At 38.3% G+C, this 25223-nt stretch overlaps 1 protein-coding gene across 2 annotated transcripts in view; it reads left to right on the top strand.

Moving 5' to 3' along the window:
* The first annotated feature begins 6 nt into the window (after positions 1-6).
* The window catches only part of ADNP (activity-dependent neuroprotector homeobox), a 33215-nt gene continuing 7998 nt past the window's right edge, over positions 7-25223 (top strand). Inside the window, exons 1-3 of one of the 2 annotated variants that reach the window (XM_008565919.1) lie at positions 7-45; positions 22532-22644; positions 24594-24686. In XM_008565919.1, the coding sequence (XP_008564141.1) occupies positions 22537-22644; positions 24594-24686 (201 nt within the window). In that variant the 5' untranslated portion in view covers positions 7-45; positions 22532-22536. Of the gene's footprint in view, positions 46-2084; positions 2260-22531; positions 22645-24593; positions 24687-25223 lie in introns of those variants that run through there. The other variant, XM_008565918.1, reaches the window with a different exon arrangement.

Genomic DNA, 25223 nt, shown 5'->3' with positions numbered 1-25223 from the left:
CCCCCGAGCACGCCGGCCCCGCGCGCGCCTCGAGGCCGAGTCAAGGTAAGCCCCGGCGCCGCCGCGCGCGGACCCGCGGCCCTGCCCTGCCTCCGACCCTCGGTCCGCGCCGCTGCTCGCCCAGCCCGGCCTCGCAGGCGCGGGGCGCATTGTTGTCCGCGTTGCCATCCTCCACCCCTACACACGCGCCTTTGCACACTCCGGTACCGACGGGCCGCCTGTCCCGGTGCGGACCGCTACCCGCTCTCTGCTCCGGGGATCCGGGCGCCTCCTCCTGCAGCCCGAACCCCTTCTCCGCTCCGCGAGCCCGCCGAGGCCAGCAACCACCCTGGCCACCCAGAGCTTTTGCAGCTAATGGCATCTCCCCCCATCCCGCCCCCAGCCAGATTCGAGCTTCTCCCATCCCTTGAACTAATCCCTTCTGCCGCCCCCCCCCACCTCGCCAAACGAGCCCCCCACGCACACCCCCAATGCCTGCAAGGAGCCTTCTGCCAGGTGTGCCCACCCTCTGCTGGGGGAGGGGGGACTAGGTTGGGGAGCGGGGAGCATGCATGGTACAGAGCGAAAGTCTGCCTCCCCAATACAATCCTTCCTCCCCAACATACCAGCTTCCCTCCTATCCTGACCGCAGTCCACCACCACCCCGTTTTCTCAGTCTCAGTTGCCTGGTCAGCACGACCTCTTATGAACATTCAGAGCCCCAACTTTGCTTTAAGATGGTAGAAATGGAAATTCAGCAAGCTGCGAAGAAAAAAAAAATTCAATGAATGGGGAGTACTTCTGTAAGCACCCTCATATTCACCTCTTCTTTCCTCTGGGCTGCCCGTCCGCCTTACCTCCCCGCCCCCCAACCTGGATGCCTGTCTACAGGAAAAGGCGCGATTGCTTCTCTTCCTCTTCTGTCCAATACCAGCCTCTAAGGTCTAATATCCTTTTTAGCCACACACACCCACACTAAGTCTTGTTAATGTTCTTGCATTCATCAGTTCCTCTGGACAGTTCTTGCCATAACCCCATTTCACAGACAAAGGCTTAGGAGGGAAAAAGAACCAACTGTTTCCTCTGTTTGCCATTTTGATGCTGTCCATCCCCACAGACCCAATTCTCCCCGATCCTTCTGCCTGTCTTGAACCTTCAAAATGAGGGAGGGGGGTGGAATCTCTTGGATAACTTGATACAGTTTCTTTATAAATCTGCATTGTTGCTTCTGGTTTATGGCCATGAAGAAAATACCAGCCCCCACCCAAAATGCACCGCAGCCAAGTCGGCTAAAGGCGATGAGTGTTGGAGTCAGTAGGGGGCGCATTCTCTGCACTGGGTAAGGCTGCAGAGGGGGGAAGGGCCCCAGAGCTAGAACAGGATGTGCTTCACAGCGCCTTCTACAGACCATGGGGAAATGGGCCCAGCAAGACACACTCGCACTCTTAGTTGGTGAGCTGACAGCAACATGGCGAAGGATTAAGTGAGTCAAGAGCAGTGATTTTATTTCTTTTAAAGAATATACCCTGCATTTTAGAACTTTTGTCTTTTTGCTTTTTCAGAACTGTTGACCCTCAGACATTCCACATTTGTTCTTGACAAGTCACCTTGGCACATCCTTGGTTCACAGATTCCCTTTCTCTGGAATTCTTCCACCTTCAGCATTTAATGACAAATTCAAAATCTTTCCAAAGGCAGGTGGTAAAGGGGAAGGTTTAAAACCTGAGAGTTAACCGGTTTGGGGCATTGCCGATTAACTCGCATCTTTATAGCCCAAATCTTTCCAAGTCTTGAAGAATTAAAAATCATTCTTGAGGGATGCTAGATTTTTGTGGGTTAGTAATTTTCGTAAGCATGTAGATGGGTGTCATGATTTGCAAAGCCTTGTTGGTAAACATCAAGCCTATGTTGAGTTCTTCATTGTCAAACTCAACAGAGTTGATTGTAAAATTTTGTTTCCTTCCAACTTTGGACTTGTAATTGCCATTGATTATCTCAATAGCCAACCATCTTTGCAAAAATGTTGACACCAGTCTTCTGTGAGCACCCGCCTCCTTAGGGTGTGTTGACTTCTATAGATTTTACTCCTCTTGTTATTTCCATAGGTGTGAGATGCACAATGCGAAACCTAGGCCCCAGCTTTTGCACCATGATGCACAGGGTTGTACTTTTTGTACTGAACTGATAGGTGGCCTAGTGGTTATGCCCTGTACTACCATTTTGAGGATCTGGACACCGTTTCCTGCCTTGCTCTTTGGACCACATTGTCAATTCACACCGGTGGGTATATTCATTTTGGAGGGTGGGAACTGCGGCAACAGGGAATCCAGAGACTACTTCCTCCTTGGTCACCACCAAAGCCAACACTTCCAAAGTTTCAGCCTAGCCACATTCCTCAAGGAACTGGTTAGAGCTGGTTGCAGTAGTGGATTCTAAACACTTAGGAACATAAGAAGTGACTTATGGCTTGTTTAAGAGAAATTAAGGTTGCTAATACTGTAATCATTTGCATTCTGCACTCTTGTGTACAAAGTGTGTTAAGTACTCAATTGCTGTTATTTCGATGACCCAATCTCAAGAGATTCTAAAAGGTATGCTTCTAAAAGCTTTAAAGATCTAATGAGAACATGCCTTTGGATGAATTTCTTCTTGCTGTGAAAGATTGACAGTGCTTGTTGATACTATGGGTACTTTTAAGACTTTGTTACAAGTATCTTATATAGATACACCAGATAAATTTATGGGGAACAGAATGGGTGTGTTCTTTGATACATAGTTAACCATTTGGTGCTTAAAGGAGAATTTTTCATTGGATGATTGCTACTAAGTAACATTTTGGTGAGTGAAAAGGAGGCAGCTTGGTTCCGGTATTATGCTGGAGACTACCTTGCTGTTACAGGTTTTTAGCAATTAAAAGAATCATATTTAATCTAAATGGTATTATTTATAATTTTAAAATACTCTTTAGTGTTTGTTAAACAGATATAATTTTGACCTGTACTTAGTATTTTATATATGGTTACAGAAGTTCTAATAATGAGTAATTTGAAGACAGCTTATTTGAGGATATGTTTGAGGTTAAGTTTGTGAAGATGCTTTTGTTTAAGATATAGCATGTTATAAATAAGATACAGTGTTAAGATGTCCTTAGTGGTAATAGCCATTTTCCCGTTACAGGAAAACTTGCTGTGAGGTCTTAGAAAGCATGTATTCTGCAGTTTCAAAGGTTTCCTGGTTTTGACCCTCAAAAAAAAAAAAAAAAAAGTGAAACAATTGAGCTTGAAGGCTGGAATTTACAGTAGGTAAACTGTAAGGATTTCTTAATGTACAGTAAAAAGCCTCAAATAACTAAATTAGAGTGTGAGGAATGGGTATTCTGTTCAGTTGAATTTTAAGTAGAAATTCCTTCATTATCTTGATCCTTGTTGAAAATTTTTATTACGGCTGTATATTGAAACTAAATGAATTTTTGATTTTGGTTCTTATAGTCCGTGTATAGAAAATATAGTAGATTGGTCGATCTCAAATGATCCCTGGCCCTGCCAATCCTGGAAGTCATTGATTTTAAACATACTCACTGTGAATTCGCTTTGCTTAAATTTCTCTTTTCTTCTTAAACCAGAGTGCAGGAAAAGTTCTAATACTATTCATATTAAAATAAAACTTCACCGTGTTGAACAGATTGTTTCACCACCACTTGCAATTAACCAACTAGTGAAAATGGCTTTTGATTTTCCTTATAGCATACACACATAATTTATTATTTATATTTGATTACTAAAAGCATAGGTATATAGAGTACACTGTGTGCAAAATCATGGCTTTCTTTGTAACTATGTAAAAATTTTGAAAATACCTATTAAAAATAGTATTTTGAAAATTAAAATGTTCAGCAATATGTTTGAAGATGACATACACACACACTACAAGTTTGTGAAAATTGCAGTTTCATAAAGATATAGCTGTTTTTGTCATAAAGGAGAACGTAGGGATCAATACTTGGCAAGATAAAGAGGAAGTTTTTCTTTTGAGAATTATAAAAGTAACAAAGTTTCATAAGTTGTAATAAACTTTGGCAGGTGATTCCATTAATTGGGGCCTGTGTGTTTGTATGTACTTATACACATAAAATACAGTTGAGTATTTAAGGGTTGGAAATTATTGTCGTATTATCAAATACAAATAAAAAAAACCAAGTATTAGAGATATAGTTTGGAGGCAGTACGTTTAAGTGTTGGAAAAAACATACCAGAATTAAACTTTATAGATTTTTTTTATAAAATAACCTGTTTAAATCCTAGTAAAATAAACATTTTCAAAATATGAAAGAAGAAAAAAATTTGAAATTTTTATTTTGCAAGCATTATAAAGCTAATTTGTGATTACACTGAAGTAGGTGCCCATGACTGTTGTGGGATAAGCTTCTTGTTCAACCTGGACTTAAAGGATGTTTACTTTAAAAAAATGTTGTAAAGTCTGTTATGTCTTACAGAAAGTAAAATGCTTTCAGTGGGAGTTAACTTTCATTTATGTGCCCAAGAGGCATGTACATTAAGAGAAAACATTGCTCCCCTCTGTAAATAATTTAATTATAGTTAGAGTCACAGCTCGATATATTATTAGCATCACATAAACTTAAAGTTTTTCCTCTCCTAGTTTTGTAAGAGCTTATAGTATTAATTCTGGAGCAAATATTGTATTTGCTGATGTACATCACTGCCAGTTATACCTTTTATGTTATTTTGGAAACTTGGTGTTTGAAACTGGTATAAACCAAAGTCTCATAGTAAATAGCTCACTTGATTTTTTTTTTTTTTTTTTTTTTTTAAAGATGACCGGTAAGGGGATCTTAACCCTTGACTTGGTGTTGTCAGCACCACGCTCACCCATTGAGCTAACCGGCCATCCTTTTATGGGATCCGAACCCATGGCCTTGGTGTTATCAGCACCACACTCTCCGGGGTGAGCCACAGCCCGGCCATGATTTTTTTTTTTTTTTTTTTTTTTTAAAGATGACCGGTAAGGGGATCTTAACCCTTGACTTGGTGTTGTCAGCACCACGCTCACCCATTGAGCTAACCGGCCATCCTTTTATGGGATCCGAACCCATGGCCTTGGTGTTATCAGCACCACACTCTCCGGGGTGAGCCACAGCCCGGCCATGATTTTTTTTTTTTTTTTTTTTTTTTTTTTTTTTTTAATATAAAAGCTGTTTCCTATTTATACATTAGCATTTTCCAGCTTGATCATTGAGATACTTTATAAACTAGCCATCCATGGTTTTGCCCAGCATGTTTGGCCATTGTGACTTCATGGTTTTTTGTTGTTTTTTGTTTCCTGGTACTGTTATTTAGAAAGTGAAGGGAGGGTGGTTTGTTCTCTCAGTCTCTCAGTACTCTTTACACCTGTATTTTGTCATGACCTACCTTTGCTATCTGCCTCTCTAGGGCTCACCTTAGGTGAGAATCCATATTGTGCTTCACTGGAAGGGAAAGGTTCTCCTCACATATGATCATGCTTCTCAAATGGGGATATATATATCAACTTGATTATGTGGAGGATATATACGTGTATACATACAGGAAATCACAGATAAAATGTGAGCCAGCTATGTAAAGTGACAGTTAATCAGAAAATTCAAAATTCTTATTACTATTTCAGTTCTGAGTTCTCTTATCATCATGTATGAATTCACTGTCCTGCATTTAGGAATTCTTTGAAATGCACTCACAAGCTTCTTTGGTATTATCGATCCCTACCTAAGTTCCAAGACAAAGTAAGGAGACCATAGATGTCTTTGGATAGAGTAAACGAAGGGAAGATTGCTCTGACCATACGCCATACTTTACGATTAAAGATTTAACTTGAAAACATGCACATGATCTAAAAGAGACTCATGCGTTATTTGACCAGCCCTTAGAATTTCAAATAAATCTCTACACATCCTAATGCCTTCTCGAATAATGGTATAGATTTGTAATTGAGACACTCAGCTATGGGTTGTTTTTATGTCACTTCTCATGTGACTTGGCTGATGCCTTTAATAAGGATGAGCTGTAAGTGTAAAGGCCCCTTGCTGGCCTTTATAGTATTATAAAATAATGTTGATGGCTTGCCTATTTTATTTTCCAAGCACTTCATAAACGATTCTTAATTCTCTCAGGATTGTCCTTATTTCACAGGTAGAGAAATCAAGGTACTACCACGTACGATGATGAAGTAAGCCACAGAATATGTCTGGACTGGTTCCCAAGCCTGTGCTTGGAACACCAGCCGTTATAGTGCTCCTGTGAGCTATTTTGTTAATGAGGGCTCAAATGAATGCTTTATAATTTCGTAGTGATGTTTGTGCTTGTATGTCAGCTTATACCCAATGATCCCAAAGGGGTTGTACAGTTAGAGGAGCTGGCCACACCCCCAGCAGGAGAGTATGGGTATAAATTGTGCAGGTGGCAGCTAGTTGAAGTAGCGTATGTCTGGTTTGAAGTTACGTGTATACAGTCTAAAAAGAAACTGTTTATAGTTCCGTTGCTTTTCCCAATGTTTTAGTATAGGGCAGTCTTTTTCCATTTCTCCTCTGAGCAGTTAATTTTGCTTAGACAGGTAATTGCTGGCTTTTGCCCTTTCTTTTTCTGAACCTTCTGTGCTCCACTTAAGATCTTACGGAGCCCTGAGCTTTCCTTGGAAATCTGTAAAGCTCTTCTTTTCTGGTTGGGAGTTGGTGACTTAATTGAGAACATTGTGAGTGGTCTCTTGAAACCTGGCATATCCAAAGAAACTTCTCTAGTGTATATATGGCAGAATTTATTAAAATTTTAAGTTGAAACTGTAGATTTAAGCCAAAAGTGAGAAAACTTGCTCTTGTGAAATAGGTGAACTGAGACTGGGAGTGTCTTAATTAAGCAGGGAGTGCTCAGAATCATAGTTCAAGATCAGTTATACTTAAAAACAGCAACAAGAAAATTAAAACTCTGGGGGCCGGCCCGGTGGCGCACTGCTGCAGTGCGCCGCTTGGGAGCGTGGTGGCGCTCCCGCCGAGGGTTCGGATCCCACATACAGACCGTTCCTGCTCACTGGCTGAGCGAGGTGCGGGCGCAGCGCCGAGGTTTGCGATCCCGTTGCCGGTCCCGGTCCGGTCCGGGGGCGACACTGAGGGTTGCGATCCGTTGCCGGACACAAAAAAAGACAAAAAGGAAAAAAAAGAAAATTAAAACTCTGGAAAAAGTGTAAAGATTGAACCATCAGGTGTCAAAACCTGCTACAGTTGGCTAAGCCTTGACCCTGGGAGATGGCTTAGATAAACTTGAGAACATGGCTTAAATAAATCATTCTGTTATTCAAGAATGATGAGAAAAATACATTTCCCATTACCGTGGGAAAATTATTTCTCAGTTTTGATAGAGCATGAAAAATTTACTATAAGGGGATTACAGTAACTTATTTTTCTTAAGGCATTTCAATGCAAAGACATGGCATGCTTCTGGAATAATTATAAGTGTACATATCTTCCTGTCCTCTTAGGTCCGTTTGTGAATTATTTCCCTTTTTCACATTTCTCTTTAGTCAGATTGTCCACTTCTACTGACAGCAAGTGGTTCCAAGCCTATGGAGTTCTTATGCGGGTAGCAGAGTGCTAGAATCCCTTTTGATGATGTGTACCTGCCTTCCTGCAATAACTGTTTAAAATGAAGTAAATTAAGAAGTGCTCCCCATTGCAAACTCCCTAAATCTAGATTGGTATGTTATAAGGTGTCCTAAATATTTTTTTTCTTTTTTAAGCAGTGAGACATCCCCCCACCCCCCAATATAGTTTATTATGCAAACTTTTAAATTTGTTAATGGTTAGGGGGCCAGACTTCTGGTTGCTCAGCTTTCACCTTGTTCCTCATGCTTTGTCTTACCCTCCATCTGTATACACATATACCGTCTCAGGAATATAGCCTGAAAATCACTGGTTCCACTGGTGTGCTAGAAATTATAGTGGTCACAACTAGAGTACTTGTCTGAAGTCTAAATACACTATAAAGTAGTAAGAAGCAACAACATAATAGCAATTTCTAGTTGTAAGCACTAGACTAGTCTTTTAGTCTGAAAGTCTTAAAAGACAGTTGACCTACATATTATTTAAAAAATAAATATGCAAAATTTAGATCACACCTTTATGTTTCTGCATAACTGTAAGTCACCTAAGTTTATTTAAGATCGTTTTAGATGTTCTACTGCGTAAATATTTTAAATGCCACTTAGCTAATAAAGTTAAGAATATGCTAACTCTAACTTGAATGGCTCACATAGATGTATTTAAAGTATTGCATAAAAATACCATTATGTGTATATGTGTGAGTAAGAAAGCACATTGTAATATGTACAGGAACAGATTGTTATTATGGCAACCACATCTGATTCTCAGTAATAATAATGGTCCAAGTTTTTTTAAAAGTTATACCCTGGTGTGAACTCAGAATTTTCAGTGATCATTACAGTATCTGGTTTAAGGTAATGATGTTAATTCCTTTCAACATTAACTTGCATCATTTCTTTTAATCTTCTGACATTTGAACAACAGGATAGTGTCCTTGTGGTTATACCATTAGGAAACAGACCCCTAGAGGTTTAGTAATATTTTTAGGGTCTCAGAGCTAGTGAGTGGCAGAACAAGGATGTAAACACAGATCTGTCCAGCTCTAGAGTGGATTCTTAATCACTTCATCTTACCATCTTTCTTTTCTAGCAAAGAAAAACTTTATGTGCTTTGCCACCCTGTCTCTTGCTATGGAAGTTTAATGTTACAAGGTAAAAAAAAATTTTACATGTGGCTGATAGATCAGATAAGTTTTTGTCTAGGAAAACGATCTTATCTTATTAAAAACAAATTTTAACGTAGGCTGAAAGCTTCATCCTTGAATCTTTTCCCTTCCTTTTGCTATCACATCAGTATTTTATTACCTCATACTTTTCAGATTGATTAGGTCTGGAATGGGTGTAAACTCCCTCAGGTGATTCTGAGGGTTGGCTAGGTCTGGTATCCACTCTTCCACTTAATCCAGTCCCTCCAGAACCCTCTTAATGGGATCTGCTGAACACAACCAGATAGTCCTCTTAAAGTGACATATTAGAATCATCACTTCTCTACATCAGTACTTGCATCATCTCCTCAGTTCCCACTGAACTCAGTTCCCACTGTTAGCAGCAGACTCTAACTTCACATTCAAGGCTCTTCATCCTATCTTTAACCTGCCTTTCCAGCCTTGTCATTTGTTATTACTCAGAAGCTTGACATAGCCGTTCTGATTCTGTGCAATAGTGAAAACTCCTTGCTTTCCCACCTCTGAAACTGCCAGTTTTCTGCAGTAAATATAAATTTTCTGTCTTAGTGGCCCCAGCTCAGCAGCTACTTCCACACTCTCTGCTAAGAATGAACTTGGCCCTCTTACAAAGCCTCCTAGCAATTAGTTTATGACACATCGACATACTGCCTCTTATACTGTGGGTATTTATGGGGTGTCATATCTGTAAGCTTTTTGTAGGTAGGGACTCATTCATTCAGTCTGCATTTATTGAGTGCCTGCTTTGTGCCAGCCACTGATGTGAATGCCAGAGATACAGCAGGGTAAAAAAACAGGCAAGGTCCTTTTAATGGTCCTTTTTTGTCTTGAATAGTGAGATGGCATTTGTCCTCCTGCGTTTTATTTGTTTGTTTGTTTGTTTGTTTGTTTGTTTAGGCAGCTGGCTGGTCCAGGGATCCCAACCCTTAACCTTGGTGTTATAACAACACTGTGGTCTAACCAACTGAGCTAACTGGCCAGCTCCAGCTTATTTTAAGGGTTCTGTTTACTCCAATCAGTTGAGATCAGCGAAATTAATCTGTTGAAAACTAAGTAGTGGTTTTAATATACAGACATAAATACCTCTTTACCAACTGCATCAGTTAAAATTTCAGGTCATATTTTTCTAAATCTTAGATCACCCCTGATGAGCATTTAAAATAAAAACTTTTAAGTCACGGTGTGGTTATAAACTTGGTGATTGATCATGTGATGAACTAGGCTGCTTATTTACCATTAGATTGTTGGTTTGTTATTAATGAGCTACACCAACATGAAAGAAAGCAAAACTTGCTTAAAGTGCTAAAATGAAATGCTTCGTCGTTCAGTTATCTTTCAAAAAAGGTTTCCCATTTTATTTTTCCTAGGACTGCTCCCTTCTGCACTTCTACCCTTGTAACTGACTGAAATTTAAGGTGATTTGAAAATTTAACATATGGGAAATGTCTGAAGATCTTTTCTGTACTTCCTCATGCTCAGTTTTGCAAAACTGGGGGGGACTGGGGAAGTTGAATATTGTGTGGAAGTAACCCCAGCTGTATTAAATCTATTAGAGAAGGCAGAGTGAATTACAGTCTTTCTTGCCAAAAGTGATACATTATACTGTTCCTAGCCTCTTGGGGTAGAGCAGATTTAAGAAAGTGAACTCTAACATATATATATATATATATATATATATATATATTTTTTTTTTTTTTAAGTATTTAAAAGTTTGGGGACCACCTAGGTTCTGTTAATAAGATACTGTAGGATCACTCATTTAATAGGGTCCAAAATGGTGTGGAAATTTTTGAAGGTCTTCAAAGTTCTTTCTGTATTACATCCAGAACTTAACTCTAAAGGATCTATCTGTCTTGTTCCGGGGAATCTTAACAAACATTTAATATTCATAGTTTTGGGAAAGAAATCCATTAATGATAAATGCCCTTTATTTTGAACCCAGACTACTCTGCTGTTAAAATTACGGGGCCGGCCCGGTGGCGCACTGCTACAGTGCGCCGCTTGGGAAGCGCGAGCGGCGCTCCCGCCGAGGGTTCAGATCCCACATACAGACCGGCCGCTCACTGGCTGAGCGAGGTGCGGGAGCAACACCGAGGGTTGCGATCCCGTTGCCGGTCCCAGTCCGGTACGGGCGCGACACTGAGGGTTGCGGTCCGTTGCCAGTTACGAAAAAAAAAAAAAAAAGAAAAAAAAATTACAAGCAAACCTTATCTGCTTCCAGAGTCACTCTCCTGCCTTCATCTTTTAAAATGTGGCTACTGGAAATATTTATTTATTTACTTTTAATTGTGGTAAAATAGACATAGACTTTACCATTTTAGTCACTTTTAAGTGTAACATTCCTATGGCATTAAGTATAATCGTGTTGTGTGCCCATCACCACCATCCATCTCAAGAACTTTTTTATCTTGCAAAACTGAAACTCTGTATCCATTAAAAAACTCCCCATTCCTCCCTTCCCCCAGCCCCTGGCAACCACCATTCTACTTTCTGTCTCTATGAATTTGACTACTCAGTACTTCAGATGAGTGGAATCCATACGGTGTTTATACCTTTGTGACTGGCTTATTTCATTTAGCATAATGTCTCCAAGGTTTATCCATGTTTCCAGTAGACACATTTTTAATAATATTTTTTATTTAATCCATTTTGTCCAAAGTATTGTTATTTCAGCATGATCAATATTTTTTAAGAAGTATTTATGAGATATTTTGCATTCCTTTTTTTTAATACTAAGTCTTGGAAATCCAGAGTATATTTTATAGTTAAAAGTATATCTCAGGGGCCGGCCTGTGGCTCACTCGGGAGAGTGCTGTGCTGATAACACCAAGGCCACAGGTTTGGATCCCATATAGGGATGGCTGGTTTGCTCACTGGGTGAGCGTGGTGCTGACAACACCAAGTCAAGGGTTAAGATCCCCTTACCGGTCATCTTTAAAAAAATATATATATATATATATCTCAGTTCAGACTAGACACACTTCAAGGGCTTCACTAGCCATTTATGGCTAGTATCTACCTTATTGGAATGCACAGTTCTTAAAATAAAAATTAATGTACAAAATTTTTAAGCTACGTTGGTCTTTTTGCATGAGTAAACATTGAACTATATAACAGATTTCATTTCTTTTTAAAAGGAAGAACAAATTATGTGTGCATAAAAATTTAAAAGGGTAAATATATACCCAATATTAATCATTGTTGTCTTATCTTTGAGTAAAATTATATGTTATGTTCTTTGCCTTATCTACACTTTGTAATCTTTCACTAGGCCTAATTACTTTTTTTTTTTTTTTTGGTAACAGCTTTATTGAGATAAAATTCATATGCCATACAATTCACCCATTTAAAGTGTACAATTCAGTGGTTTTTAGAAAATTCACAGAGTTGTGCAACTATCACCAGAATCAATTTTACAGCATTTGCATCACCCCAGAGAGAAACCTAGTACCCATTAGCAGTCTCCCATTTCCTCCCCAACTCCCTCAGCCCTAGGCTGCAATTAAAGTCCTAGGAGATGAAGGCTTTAATCTCCTTTCTGTTTCTGTAGATTTGCTTTTTCTGGACATTTCGTACAGAAGGAATCATACAGTATGTGGCCTTTTGTGACTGGCTTCGTTCACTTAGCACTGTGTTCTCAAGGTTCATCCATGTTGGAGCATGTATCAGTACTTGATTCCTTTTCATGGCTGAATCATATCCCATTATATGGATACACTACACTTTATTTATTTATTCATCAGTTGCCAGAGATTTGATTTGTTTCTGCTTTTTGGGGTAATAGGGATAATGTGGCTGGGAACACATATACAAGTTTTTGTGTGGACATATGTTTCCATTTCCAGATTGCTTTTGAAACAAAAGGAACTTTATTTGAGAAAAGGACCCTAGAGGTAGTTGAGAGCAGACTAGCCTCTACCTATCCCTCCCTCAAAAAAAGGAAAAAGATCATCAGAGCCTCTACTTTCCCAAGCAACTTTCAGAAGAACATACTTAAAGTATAAACAATGGGAAGATGATAAAGGAGAGACATGGGATGCATCTGATTTTTGAAAAGCTGTTGTGTTATTTAAGGATACCAAGATTGTAGTTTATGATTAAATCATTATGACTGAGATAGAAAGAGATCCTTCAGATGTGACTGTCTAGTGACTGTTGGTGTCCACGGCAGTGGTAAGCACTTTAAGGCAAGTGTCCTCAGAACTGAGTTATTGTTTCATTTCTTTCCTGGATGTGATGGGGTCATCTGTCTGACCTGAAATGTATCTCAAACACTTGAACTGGTTTGGCTGAGCTTTTTAAGTTTTCTAGGTCATTTCAGCATTGGGTATTAAAGTTCTTGCACTTTCAGATATATGTATATAACATGCTGCTGTTTGTTTTTAATGAATGTCAGAGCTCAGAGCTTCGTCTGCACGGGTAATGGGAGGAGCACTGCATCCTAAATCTGAATGTGGCATTGAGACTCAGCTCCCTCACAGACAAGCAGTTGCTTCGCCTTGGTTGCTAATCTGTAAAATGAGAAGACTTTAGATTAGGCAACCTCTAGATTCTTTCAGTGATTCAAAGTGCTACTTTTTATAACAGATATCAGTTAATATTGTGATTTGGAAGATTAATGTGTCTTTCCTGAGGCCAGTGCTGGACATTTATTCTTTTTCATTTTGGAAATAGAATATGTGCCCCAACAATTGAGAAGACACTGAAAGACTGGTGATTGTTACTTAGAGTCAGTACAAACTATCTTTTTTTCTGACCTAGGTAATGGTGAAAAAGGCAGCAAGCACATATTTAAAAAAAAAATTTTTTTTTTTAGTTGCTTGTAGTTATATATGTGACGTGTCTGCCACCAACACTAATGCAATTCTTAGGAACATTAATATAAAAAATAATCTCCAGAATTAGGGTTAGTGTTTCATTTGACCATCTTCTGAGTGTGTCATATCTGGAATAACAGTTTATTCTGGGCAACGGGGAGATTGACAAACCGGAGGCCATCCATTGGAGAATGGCCTATGAGATCACTGAAGGAATGGTAAAAAGAACTGTGCATGGTTAACTGGGAGGAGGGGGAAGACTTGGGAGGGAAAAGGCAAGTGTCTTAAATTTTTGAAAGGCTGTCAGTGACTAGAGAATTAGACTTCTATAGCTGAACTGAGAGGTATGGGCAGGTTACAAAGTATCGTAAACTCGTGAGCAGAGCTGTCTGATGTGTAATGAGCTGCCTGGTGAGATTTTGTGTTCCTTCTCATCCAAGGTGATCAGGCAGAAAAATAGTTTCTAAGAGCAGGGTTGTTTGTAGAAGATTAGGACACATTGTTTATGGAAAGTGGCAGAAAATATTCCTTTGACTAAATGTTTTTGTACAGGATGCTGTATTCAGATAAATATATAATTTTGCATTACATAAATTTAGTCTCCCTACAAAGAAATAGTTATGAAAACTTAATTGTAAGGAATTTAATAATTGATGTGGTTAAAAACTTGAAGAAAATTAACTTTTGTGGAGGGAATTTTGTATTTGATTCTTTATTAAATTATTTAGGTACCTTTTTTTTTAATCAAACTGGGAGAATAACGAAAGTCCAATTCAGTTAATAATTAAGAATAGAAGAAAACAGAAATTGGTTACATTTCCTGCCTGCGTCTTGTCTTTATTAAGAGTGTTCTAACATGATTATCCTAAACAATGTAATTGATGTTAATGATTCAAATTTAGCTTTTAGTACAAGTGTATCATTTGCAAAGTAGTTTCTCTTTCTAATCCTCTTGGCTTTCTAAACCTTCTCCCCACCCTACCCCTTTTTTTGGCCTTAACACATTTGCTCAAGGAAAGAGGAGACTGCACTTTATTTTCTTACTTCTGCCCTGCTACCCAATTTTACAAGGGTACTTCAAAAATTTAATGGAAAGATTTGTATTTTAATTCTATTTTCCACAAACTTTTTGAAGTACCCTCTTACCTGCTAATCCAGTAGAGCATTCCTACCCCTGGATAGTCAGAGAATTAACCTCGTCTGTGGTATTTGGGATTGAGGAGGAGACATTACTACTGTCTTTCTTTGAGGAGTTTCTGGCATCTGGAAGGTCTTTTGCCCAAGCTTATACGAGAATGAAAGATTAGCTGCTTCTGTTCAGGACTGTATGTTAAAAAAATTTTTTTTTTTTTTAAATTGGGGTGATTGCTTTCAGAGTGAACGTAGGCTCTCAATGTACTCACTCATTGGAAGGTTCTAGCAAGGCTTTATAAGGTTCGTTTTAAAAAACGCAAATATATTAATCTTTTCACAACTTATTTAAAATGTAGGACTTAGTGACACCCTTACAGCAAGTAGGCCTCTGTGTTCACCACTTCAGCTGCAGATCCTAGAATAGTCTGGAAAGATAAGGGTTTATTACTTATGACCACAGTTTGACTTAATGAGTAATATAGACAGTTTTTAAATATGTTGCTATGGGGAAGGTAAGAAAGAAAGAAAACACATAAATAAATATGGAAATGACATTTTCTTTCTACCTAAATTGTTTTTATCTTAATGGGTCCTAAATGTTTCCACAGAGAAAAAACAAGATCTGTTCTTAAAAAAAAAAAAAATACCGTGCTAGGTAGCGGTGAAATAACTGATGCTTTGGTTCTGTTCATGCTTGTCCCTGTTAGAAAATTGCCAGCATAACTTAACATTTTTTAGTTAAATCACTGGTTTAAAGAAACTTCAAAAATCTGACTTGTAAACCCCAGTAGATGTTTATATGAACGCTTAACTCAGTATTAATTGGAGTCCTTGTTTTTAGTTAAGTGAGTCAAGGGTCTGAATTTATTTATTTGGGTTGATGATGTTGCCAAAAATAAAATTGTTTATATTGTTAGTAGCTTGGATGTCTTCCTAATTTTTATTAATTTTGAAAATACAGCGGCTATTTTTCTTTACTAGTGATAGCATTATTTCCAGTCTTTCGTTCTCCCCTCCCCCTAGGTAAAAGATATTCTCAGAGAGACCATATTTTTCTTTACAACTTTAATGGAGAACTGTTAAAAAGATAACATCACAGTATAAACTTTATGTTCTGATTATTTAGGCTTACTGTGGACTTCTATAACTTCATACTCTAATCAGGCTAATTTTATTTCAGTGACTTTCAGTAAACTACTGGAATTCTGCTATAGCCATAAGTTTCATGCTTTGGTTGATTGGTCACTATGCCCAGATTCTGCATTTCAGTAGAACGCCACTTTGGCATAGATTTGCATGATGGGCTTAGTTTAGATTAGTGACTATTTCATGGAGATACTTGGGAGTAGGGAACGTTTTCTTCTCCCTTTCAACCTGAGCACCTCCACTTTTTATCTTTTTTATATTTCATCTAAGATTCCTTTGGAAATAAGGGTTTCACTGCTTTAAAAAAGGGGGTAGGGGGGTTGAAAACCACTATTGTAGACTAAGTAGCTTATGTTTAGATGTTACCAGGAAGAAGGAATCATCTTTGTGAAGCTCGCAGTGCTAATGATGTTTTTCGTATGAAAATTGTAGATTTGCATTCACAAGTGTAACTGATACATTAGTTGTCACTCTGATATATGTTCAGATTTTGGTTCCCAAATATTAGAAAGTAGCGGAGATACCTACAGTTGATGGCAAGTAGAACACACTATCATATTTCCTGCTGTATTTTCTGGTGTGTTAAATTAGCATTATATACTCATTAAGAATTTGGGAAACATCAAATGAGAATTCATATAAAAATATGAAGATTTATATACTAGAAAATGCCATACTAGATCCCCACTTGGAATAGCCTGAAACATAATCTGGACAAGTTTGATTTGGAGGCTTTTTTTCTTCTGGCTTGATTATCCGTGCCTGATCAAAGGTTAAATTTGGGTTTTATCTTTCTGTTTGTTTGTTTGTTTTTCTCTGTTTTGTTTTCTTTTGTTTTAGTTTCTGATGGCACAATAGTAAATGCTTTTCTGCTTTTCTTCTGCCCCTAAAAATTGGGGCTAAAAGGTGTCATCCTTGATCTGATAGCTTTGCAGAGGGACTACCATGGACAGGCCCCAGGGATTCTTGGTGTGTCAGGTCCTGCAAGTCTTACCGTGAGCCTTCTAAACTAGCACTGTCATCTGATGGGCTCTTTTCCATCTTTCTGACCTGGAAGAATCTGAGTATACCCCCTGACTAGATCCAGGGCTAGATTGGTTGGTTAATGACCTCTCTGCTTAAGTAATGTTCACAATTATCAATGTGACATCGTCATCCTCTACCCATACACAGGTATTTTCTCATGAGCTGGGCTCTCTCGGTACTTGGAGTAAAGGTGTGTTTTGCTTTTGATATTTGGAGGGGAGAGAGGATCAGACATATATATTATTTACAGATAATCCTTGACTTAACAGTTTTTCAACTTTACCATAGTGCAAAAGTGATAACACATTCTATAGAAATTGTATTTTGAATTTTGATCTTTTCCTGGGTTAGTGATAGGCAGTATGATACCCTCTTGTGATGCTGGGCAGCAGCAGTGAGCCATTCTGTTTTTCATGTTCAATATAGTGTTCAATAAATTATATGATATATTCAGCACTTTATTGTAAAATAGGCTTTGTAATAGATGATTTTGCCCAAATGTAGGCTAATGTAAGTGTTCCATAGGTTAGATTTATATATTTTTCAACTTAATGATATTTCCAACTTACAATGGGTTTATCGGGACCTAATCCCATCATAAGTCGGAGCATCTGTATATGGTTTTAATTCATGTGTAGCATAGGGTACAGCCTAGATGAAGCTTAGATTTTCATTCCAGCCATCTGACTCTTGCTTTCTGAGGAAGTGCATGACTAGGAGTTTGGCCTGGATTAGTAAAACTTTAATGTTTGGGCTCTAATCAGTAGGTATGGGTATAATTTGCAAAGATTCATAGGAAGGAGTGTGGCTAATTCATTTAACAATGAATTTAAATCATTCTCAAAAATTGATGGTTTAAGTCTTGCTCATCATTTGGCATATGTTTGCAAAAAGCTAGTTACTTTCAGTCATAAATAAAACATTTGCAAATGTTAACTCTATTAATAGGTCATTGAGCTTCCCCATATTCTTTTAGAATTTAAAAAGTATTTAACTCTTTCCATGTAGTAATTTTGTTTTGATTAATGAAACCAGGGGCCAATTTTTAGAATAATTACATCTTCTCACAAACTCCTGTTCTTCCTACTAAACCTAATTCACACGTGTAATTATTTTACATAAAATACCCCATCTTTCTGCTTAATTATTCACTTCCTCTTCTGTGTCCCACTGCCCGTTGGGTCTACCAAGACTTTTGGTTACAAGTGATGTGAACCAAAGCTTAAGCAGAAATCATAATGTATTTGCTCTTGTATCTGGAAAAGCTAGGGGTCAGGAGTGCTGTCTTCCAGGCATAGCTAGATTAAGGGACCTTAAGCGATGTCAATAGGAGTCTGTCTCCATCTGCTGTCTTCATGTGGTGGCAGGTCCCAGCTCTCCTTTTCAGCATCGCTGTCAGTCTTGTTTGGGGCACATGTCCAACTCTATACTGATCAGTGTCAAATACTCTTATTGGTCAACGTGAGTCATGTACATACTGCGTTAATGGAGTAGGGACCTCCTAACTGACAGCACATCAGTTGTGGCAGGGACAGTGCCAAGAGGAGACTGGGAAGCAAAAACAAGTGTCTTAAACTCTACTGACTGAGGGCCTGTTGTGTGCTCCAGGCCCCGACCTTTAGAAGCAATAGACTGTTGTTGAAGGGGAAGAATTGTGTTTTATTCATCTGTTTCTAGCACAGTGACTGGCAAAGTGTGGGTGCTCCAAAAATGATTGATAAACACATGAACAATGGTATGGCTCCATAAATTGGATATTTCCCCCTTTTTATGCCATAAGCTGAAAGGTTTAAGGTTTGTCTGCAGGGAGCTATCCTTGATATTGGGATAATGATGCTGACCTGGTGAAAATGGCCATTCTGTTAACCAAGGAGGCTAAAGAGAAAGGATTAGCTGCCAAGGGGTGAATAAATAGTAAGCCTATCCCTCTGCATTCCTGTCAAAGCCCATCTTCTAGGACAATTTCTGGCATTATTGTGAGGCATCTTACTCCCTAAAAATTAATTGAAAATTTTATTTTCAGCTCTCTTTGCATTCAAAAGTGAGGAAAGAGTTGTAATCTTGGGCAGAGGCAATTTCTTATTTATTCTGTTTCCACCCCCCTCAGTCATTTTAGTGTGGGCTCCAGGTCCAGGTTTCTTAATTCAAAGGGGCTTTGGAAAGTTGGGGAGGAGGCTGGGAGTAAGTCTTATCATAGTTTTTTTAAAACAAGAATCAAATAAGTAACATTATTGAACCCTAGAGAGCCAGCTGTTGATTTGAACTTACTTTTCTTAACAGCAAACAGTAGGCTAAAAAAAAATATTATATAGCCCTTCAGTTCTTTTTCTTGTCACTCATAATAATTCTAACATTGACTGTAGAGTTTAGTCGAAACTCTCTTTCAAGGAATTGTTCAGCTTAATACAGGCATAGAAAAGCTCAAGAAGTAAAACAAAAAAATTGTAACAATGGCCCCTTCTGGGAAGAGGAGCTGCAGGGCTGGAGGATAGGAGTGAAGAAGCCCTTATATTCCTGTACTGTGGGCTGGTTTTATCTACTAAGAAAAGTGTTCAAGGCGAAAAACCTGAAGAATCTTTTTAAATGCTTTTGAGGATGCTAATGCATATGAATGTGTTACTTGATCTCCAAATGGACAAAATCTTATAAATGGCTTCCATAAATATATGGATGGCACTTCCAATACAGGGAAAGGGACAAGTTATAGAATTTCCAAGATTATATTAGAAATGTCAGAAATCTGCTTATGAAGACAATTATAATCTTAACTCAGAACATTCTTTTTTTTTTTTTTTTGACTTTTTTTGTGACCGGTAAGGGGATCGCAATCCTTGGCTTGGTGGCGTCCGCACCGCGCTCAGCCAGTGAGCACACTGGCCATCCCTATATAGGATCCGAACCCGCGGCGGGAGCACTGCTGCGCTCCCAGCTCCGCACTCTCCCGAGTGCGCCACGGGGCCGGCCCAGAACATTCTATATCTTTCACTGTAAACAATAACATGAATTCCTCCTAGTTGCTAAGCACAGAACAAGAAATTTTTCTCTACAGCACTTCTCAATAAGCAGTGTCACTATTTTATTTATAATAAGCCTTTTAAATTTAACATAAATAAATAAACTCAAGACTGACTCTGTGGCTGAAATACCACTTTTTATAAATTTTAAGTTTCTTGCAACTAAGCTCCCTTACGGGCACGCTCACTTTTTCAGAATTGTGATTAGATAAATTGGGTACCTACCTGGTAGAGAGATGCTTCATCTAGATGTCTTAAACTGACTTTGCTAGATGTGAATGGGCACTTGGGTGTAGTTTGACTCTCTTGTATGTTTGCTATAGATTGATGGCCTCAGTGGTGGCTGCATTTCCAAATCTTTGTGTCTTCATTTTCCTGAGATTGTTGAGCCACTCATCCAGGAGGCAGAAAAACCAGTAATGGCTGCCTTTTAGGCACTCTCTGCTTCTGAGATGAAGTAGGGTTAACTCGGGAAATTCCCAAAGAACTGAATTTTGACCCACAGAGAGTTTTTGAAATGAACAGAGAAACAGGATGTCTCTTTTCAGATTTGGTTATCTGTGGGTATCCATTTTGATACTTGATCTCTTCAGAATCAGCCTGTAACATTTCTGTATTTCTGAAATAGTTTTCTATCAGTTGGTTCTCTCTAAAATGACCTGGTTTGTGGCAACTGTTTTACTAAGCTACTGATAAAAAAATTTTTCTGGCTTTAAACCACTAGAAAGATTCTTTAAAACAATCTAGCAATAAAATCTCCACTGAGAATAATAATTTGGCTTTAAATGCACATTAATTTGTATCAGAAGTGACTTCTTAAGTCTACGATTGGCTTCATAATATACAGATTATTGGCATGGCAGAGAAGGCATGGGACACTGTGGTCACTGCTTCATAGCTAGCAGGAGTTCCGCCTTGAGTATGATAAGGCTGAGAAGTGTTTTTTAATGAAATGCTTTTCTGTTTTGGCCCCAATTAAATTATGGTACTTCATGTAGGACTTGAGACTTTTAGTTGTGATAACATATCCAGATTCAGAATTCCTAGGAGTTATTTGTTTTGGTAGGTTTAACTTTTTTTTCTTCTTCCATTTTTCATACTTAACATTGATTTGGGGGGTTAAATAATATGTGAGACAACATGATATTTTATTACATTTGGATTAGTTGACTTGCAGTGTACAAACAGTATTGGTAAAATAGAATAACAGCCTTTATTATTTAGACAGCCAGATTTGCATATATTAAATTTTAATTCCTGGTGCTTTGGCTTTTGTTTTTGGTTTCAGAACTACTTTATATCCTGCAAAGTTATTTTGGATTTGGACTATTAAATTGGTGGTGAATTCTTACCATATTTTATAGGAAACATTTATGGCCACATTGGCAGCCATACAAATTCTCAACTGCCCAAGTTTTCTAATTTTATTTTCTTATTAAATACAAACCTTTGTTTTTTTGTTTGTTTGTTTGTTTTTTCCCTTTTGTCTTTTTTCGTGACCGGCAATGGATCGCAACCCTCAGTGTCGCGCCCGTACCGGACCAGGACTGGCAATGGGATCGCAACCCTCGGTGTTGCGCCCGCACCTCGCTCAGCCAGTGAGCAGCCGGTCTGTATGTGGGATCCGAACCCTCGGCGGGAGCGCCGCCGCGCTCCCAAGCGGCGCACTGTAGCAGTGCGCCACCGGGCTGGCCCAAACCTTTGTTTTTAAGGAACTTGGGAATGTGGGTTTTAAATTTCTGATTTTTAGTATATTAGGTCGTTTAAACAATATTTCAATTCCCTTGCACACATACAGGCTTTTCATTTTCAAAAGGATCTCCTAAAATCTGTAATAGTTACCACTTCCTCTGATGCTGAGTGCCCAGCTTTCCCCATCTAAGCATTTATTTCATGACCCTAAGTGAGTGCTTTGTCTAGGTGTGTTGCTGGCTGAAGGGGGCAAGTCACGCAACCATTAGTGTCTTTAGTTTGGGAAGTATACAGAAATGTTTAAGGTTTTTTTTTTTTGTTTGTTCGTTTGTTTTTAAAGAATACCATAACAGTGGACAGGACAGTTCCCAGACAACAAAAACCTCTCTTCCCTGGCACTCAAAATTGTGTGGTATTGATGCTGAAATGGTGAGCATTTTTCTATTTACAGAGGTTCAACATCACAAGGAAAAAAGCACTCACACTTGATTTAAAAATAATTGGTTGGTATTATTTCCCTAATTCTCAACTTTAAGTTCTTTGCTGAACTGCTTTTTAAGTTTGACTGGAATTGTCCCAGATTAGACTCATAGTCAATCTATAACAGAAAATGTCCTGTTAAAAAATAGAAAAGATCAGCTGATAACACCAAGCACCCAGGGTCAAGGCTTCGGATTCCTGTACCGGCCAGCCGCCAAAAAAAAAAAAATAGAAAAGCTCAGAGAGCACTTATTTCGCCTGCCTGCTTTAAGTATTCAAAATATACTACTAGGTAAGGATGTCTACTTGCCTTTTTTGTCAGATGGGGCCAGGATTTGTAATTGTATCATCAGTGGAATTAGTAAATATTACAAGTTGTACATGTTTTGACTTTGACTTAAATTTTTTTTCCCAATAGAAACTATGTTCCAACTTCCTGTCAACAATCTTGGCAGTTTAAGAAAAGCCCGGAAAACTGTGAAAAAAATACTTAGTGACATTGGGTTGGAATACTGTAAAGAACATATAGAAGTAAGTAGCATGTCATTTTTTAATTATAACATGACTCAGCTTCTGATCCATTACTTTGTGTCAGCAGCCAGGATGGTTAATTCTTAGGTGTGATTCTGAGTTTTACCCACAGCATTAGCTTTGCCAAAGCTTTCTCAGTTAACATAACTTGTTCCATTCTCCCTAAAATGGGCTTTTTCATCTTTGCATCCTGTAGCAAAAGCAGCCATACCATTGAGGACTTAAACATGTCAGAGGTTGTACTAGGTACTTTACAATTGTTTGTAAATATAATTCTTAAAATAACCTTCGGGGGAGTTGTAGGAACTCTTATCTCCAATTTATAGATAAAGAACAAGTAAAGAAATAGGTCTGGCCTTATATTGGAAGTGTGTGTGGGACCCCAGAGACTGTTCTCATTCCGATATATGCCTGAATTTTCTGGTTGATGTTCTAATTGTTGAGGCATGGTGGTTTAGGGTGCTTGTTGTCTCTTTCATAGGTTTCGAGCGTTTGTTGGCCCTTTTGACCTATCATATACTATTTTCTTCCCCTTCTATAACAGTTTGGACTTTATAAACTGTTAATGTAGCCTTTTTATTCTATGAACTTTATAACAGCCCTGTGGGATAGACAGTGCAATGTTCTCCTCCTTTTCCAGATCTCATTATTCCAGATCTTATGGTTAGGTTGATCAAAGGCTCTGACTGAAAAGAAATGTTTAAAGGTGTTTTCCCCACTAACTTTTAAGTTCCAGCTGGCCAGGGACCATAGCTACGTTGTTCATCCATTTATGCCCAGCACCTAATACAGTGCTTGGCACATAATAGGTGCTCAATAAATGTTTGAATGAAATAAGAAGTAAAAAAGCAAATTCTTTCATGCAACAGGTTTTCTCTTTCCTGAGTCCCACTAATAATACTCCAGGGGGTATATCATGGAGACTGAAGCTTCTCAAAAGTAGGATTCTCTAGTTATGTTGTCCCCAGTGTGGAATTAGCCCTTCTCCAACCCCACAAGTTCAGGTAGATCTGCCCAGATGAAATAGTTCATTCACTTCACATTCAGTGGGGTCATCTTCACAGAAATAAATAATGCAAATATTAAGCTACTATTTCTATCCTGCATTTGATTTGTTCCTCTCATTATTACACCCCTTACATACTCTGTATTTACATGTACTTGATTTTTTCCACTGTGAACTGTGAACCTTTTAGGAGCAAGGGGAATTTTACCCTAAGACTTCTTATTTTCCTAGTCTGGGGCGGGAAGCAGGCCATTAAATCGTTACATAAGAAGAGAAATCATACTGCCCTTTTTTTTTTTTTTAATAGCTTTCTTTTCTCCTTTTTGGGTTTAACAATCCTGAGTTTTCTTCCTAATCTAATCTTCCCCCAAAAAATCGGGAAGCAGGCCATTAAATCGTTACATAAGAAGAGAAATCATACTGCCCTTTTTTTTTTTTTAATAGCTTTCTTTTCTCCTTTTTGGGTTTAACAATCCTGAGTTTTCTTCCTAATCTAATCTTCCCCCCAAAAATCTTTTTTTTTTTTTTTCTGCACAGAATGAAAATATCACATCTGCAGTGTTATAAGTGAACATTGCTATCTTAGACTCCATTCTAATACTATAACTGATGAGTTACAAAATTCTAATGAAAAGCGCTTTGGTATTAATATGTAGCTGGATTTTTTTTTTTTTTTTTTTTTTTTAAATTAGTACTTCCAACAGTTTCCTTGGAAACCTGGCTGACCATTAAGGGAATGTTTGGTTGATAGAAAATGTTCAGTACAACTTCCATATGCTTTTTTGTATTTCCTAAGAGCCTTATTGCTCCTAGTTTAGTTCTTCATGGAGTTGGCTTTACTGTGTGCCTCCCCAACACTAGTTAAGAGATAAGATTTATACATAAGGTTGGGCTAGAGTTGATACCACTATGTTTTTGTAATCTTCTTTCATTGTTTTTTTAGGATTTTAAACAGTTTGAACCTAATGACTTTTATTTGAAAAACACTACATGGGAGGATGTAGGACTGTGGGACCCTTCACTTACAAAAAACCAGGTAAGAGGCACAGGAGACTACCTCAAATGACATCTTTGACACACCCCTTTTCCACGCTAGCCCTTTTCGTAGTGATGCAGTGTTGGTCAGTACCACCTAACTTGGAAAATGTCAAAATTGCGTATTTCCTATTTTCCTAAGTGAAAGGGAAAACTAATAAGAACTTTTTGTCTTTTTTGTCATTGTACTAAAACTTCAAGTGTAAGAAGAAGAGGAAATTATCATTTTTCTGTGTCTGTGTTGCAATTCTTTTTTTTTTCTAGGGAGAGACGGGCCTTACTCTTCCTTCCATTTAAACCTTTCTTATTTCTATGTGTCATTGGTACTTTACCTAACCTCTATGAGAGGCAGGGGTTAGTGGCTCTGTAGGATGGCCGTGACAGAAAGATAAAACTTTTCTAACTTTTTACAAATTGGCATTAAAAACAATATTAGTCAGAGGTGCCAGCAAGTATCAATAGATGAAGGTATGATGATACAGTGTTTTTTAATTTTTTTTTTTTTTCCTTTTTGTCTTTTTTCGTGTCCGGCAACGGA

The sequence above is a fragment of the Galeopterus variegatus genome, unplaced genomic scaffold, assembly GCF_000696425.1.
Source record: "Galeopterus variegatus unplaced genomic scaffold, G_variegatus-3.0.2 Scaffold213, whole genome shotgun sequence".
NCBI classification, from domain to species: Eukaryota; Metazoa; Chordata; class Mammalia; order Dermoptera; family Cynocephalidae; genus Galeopterus; species Galeopterus variegatus.
Note: the sequence above shows the minus strand (reverse complement) of the source record. Positions and strands in the feature narration are given on the sequence as shown.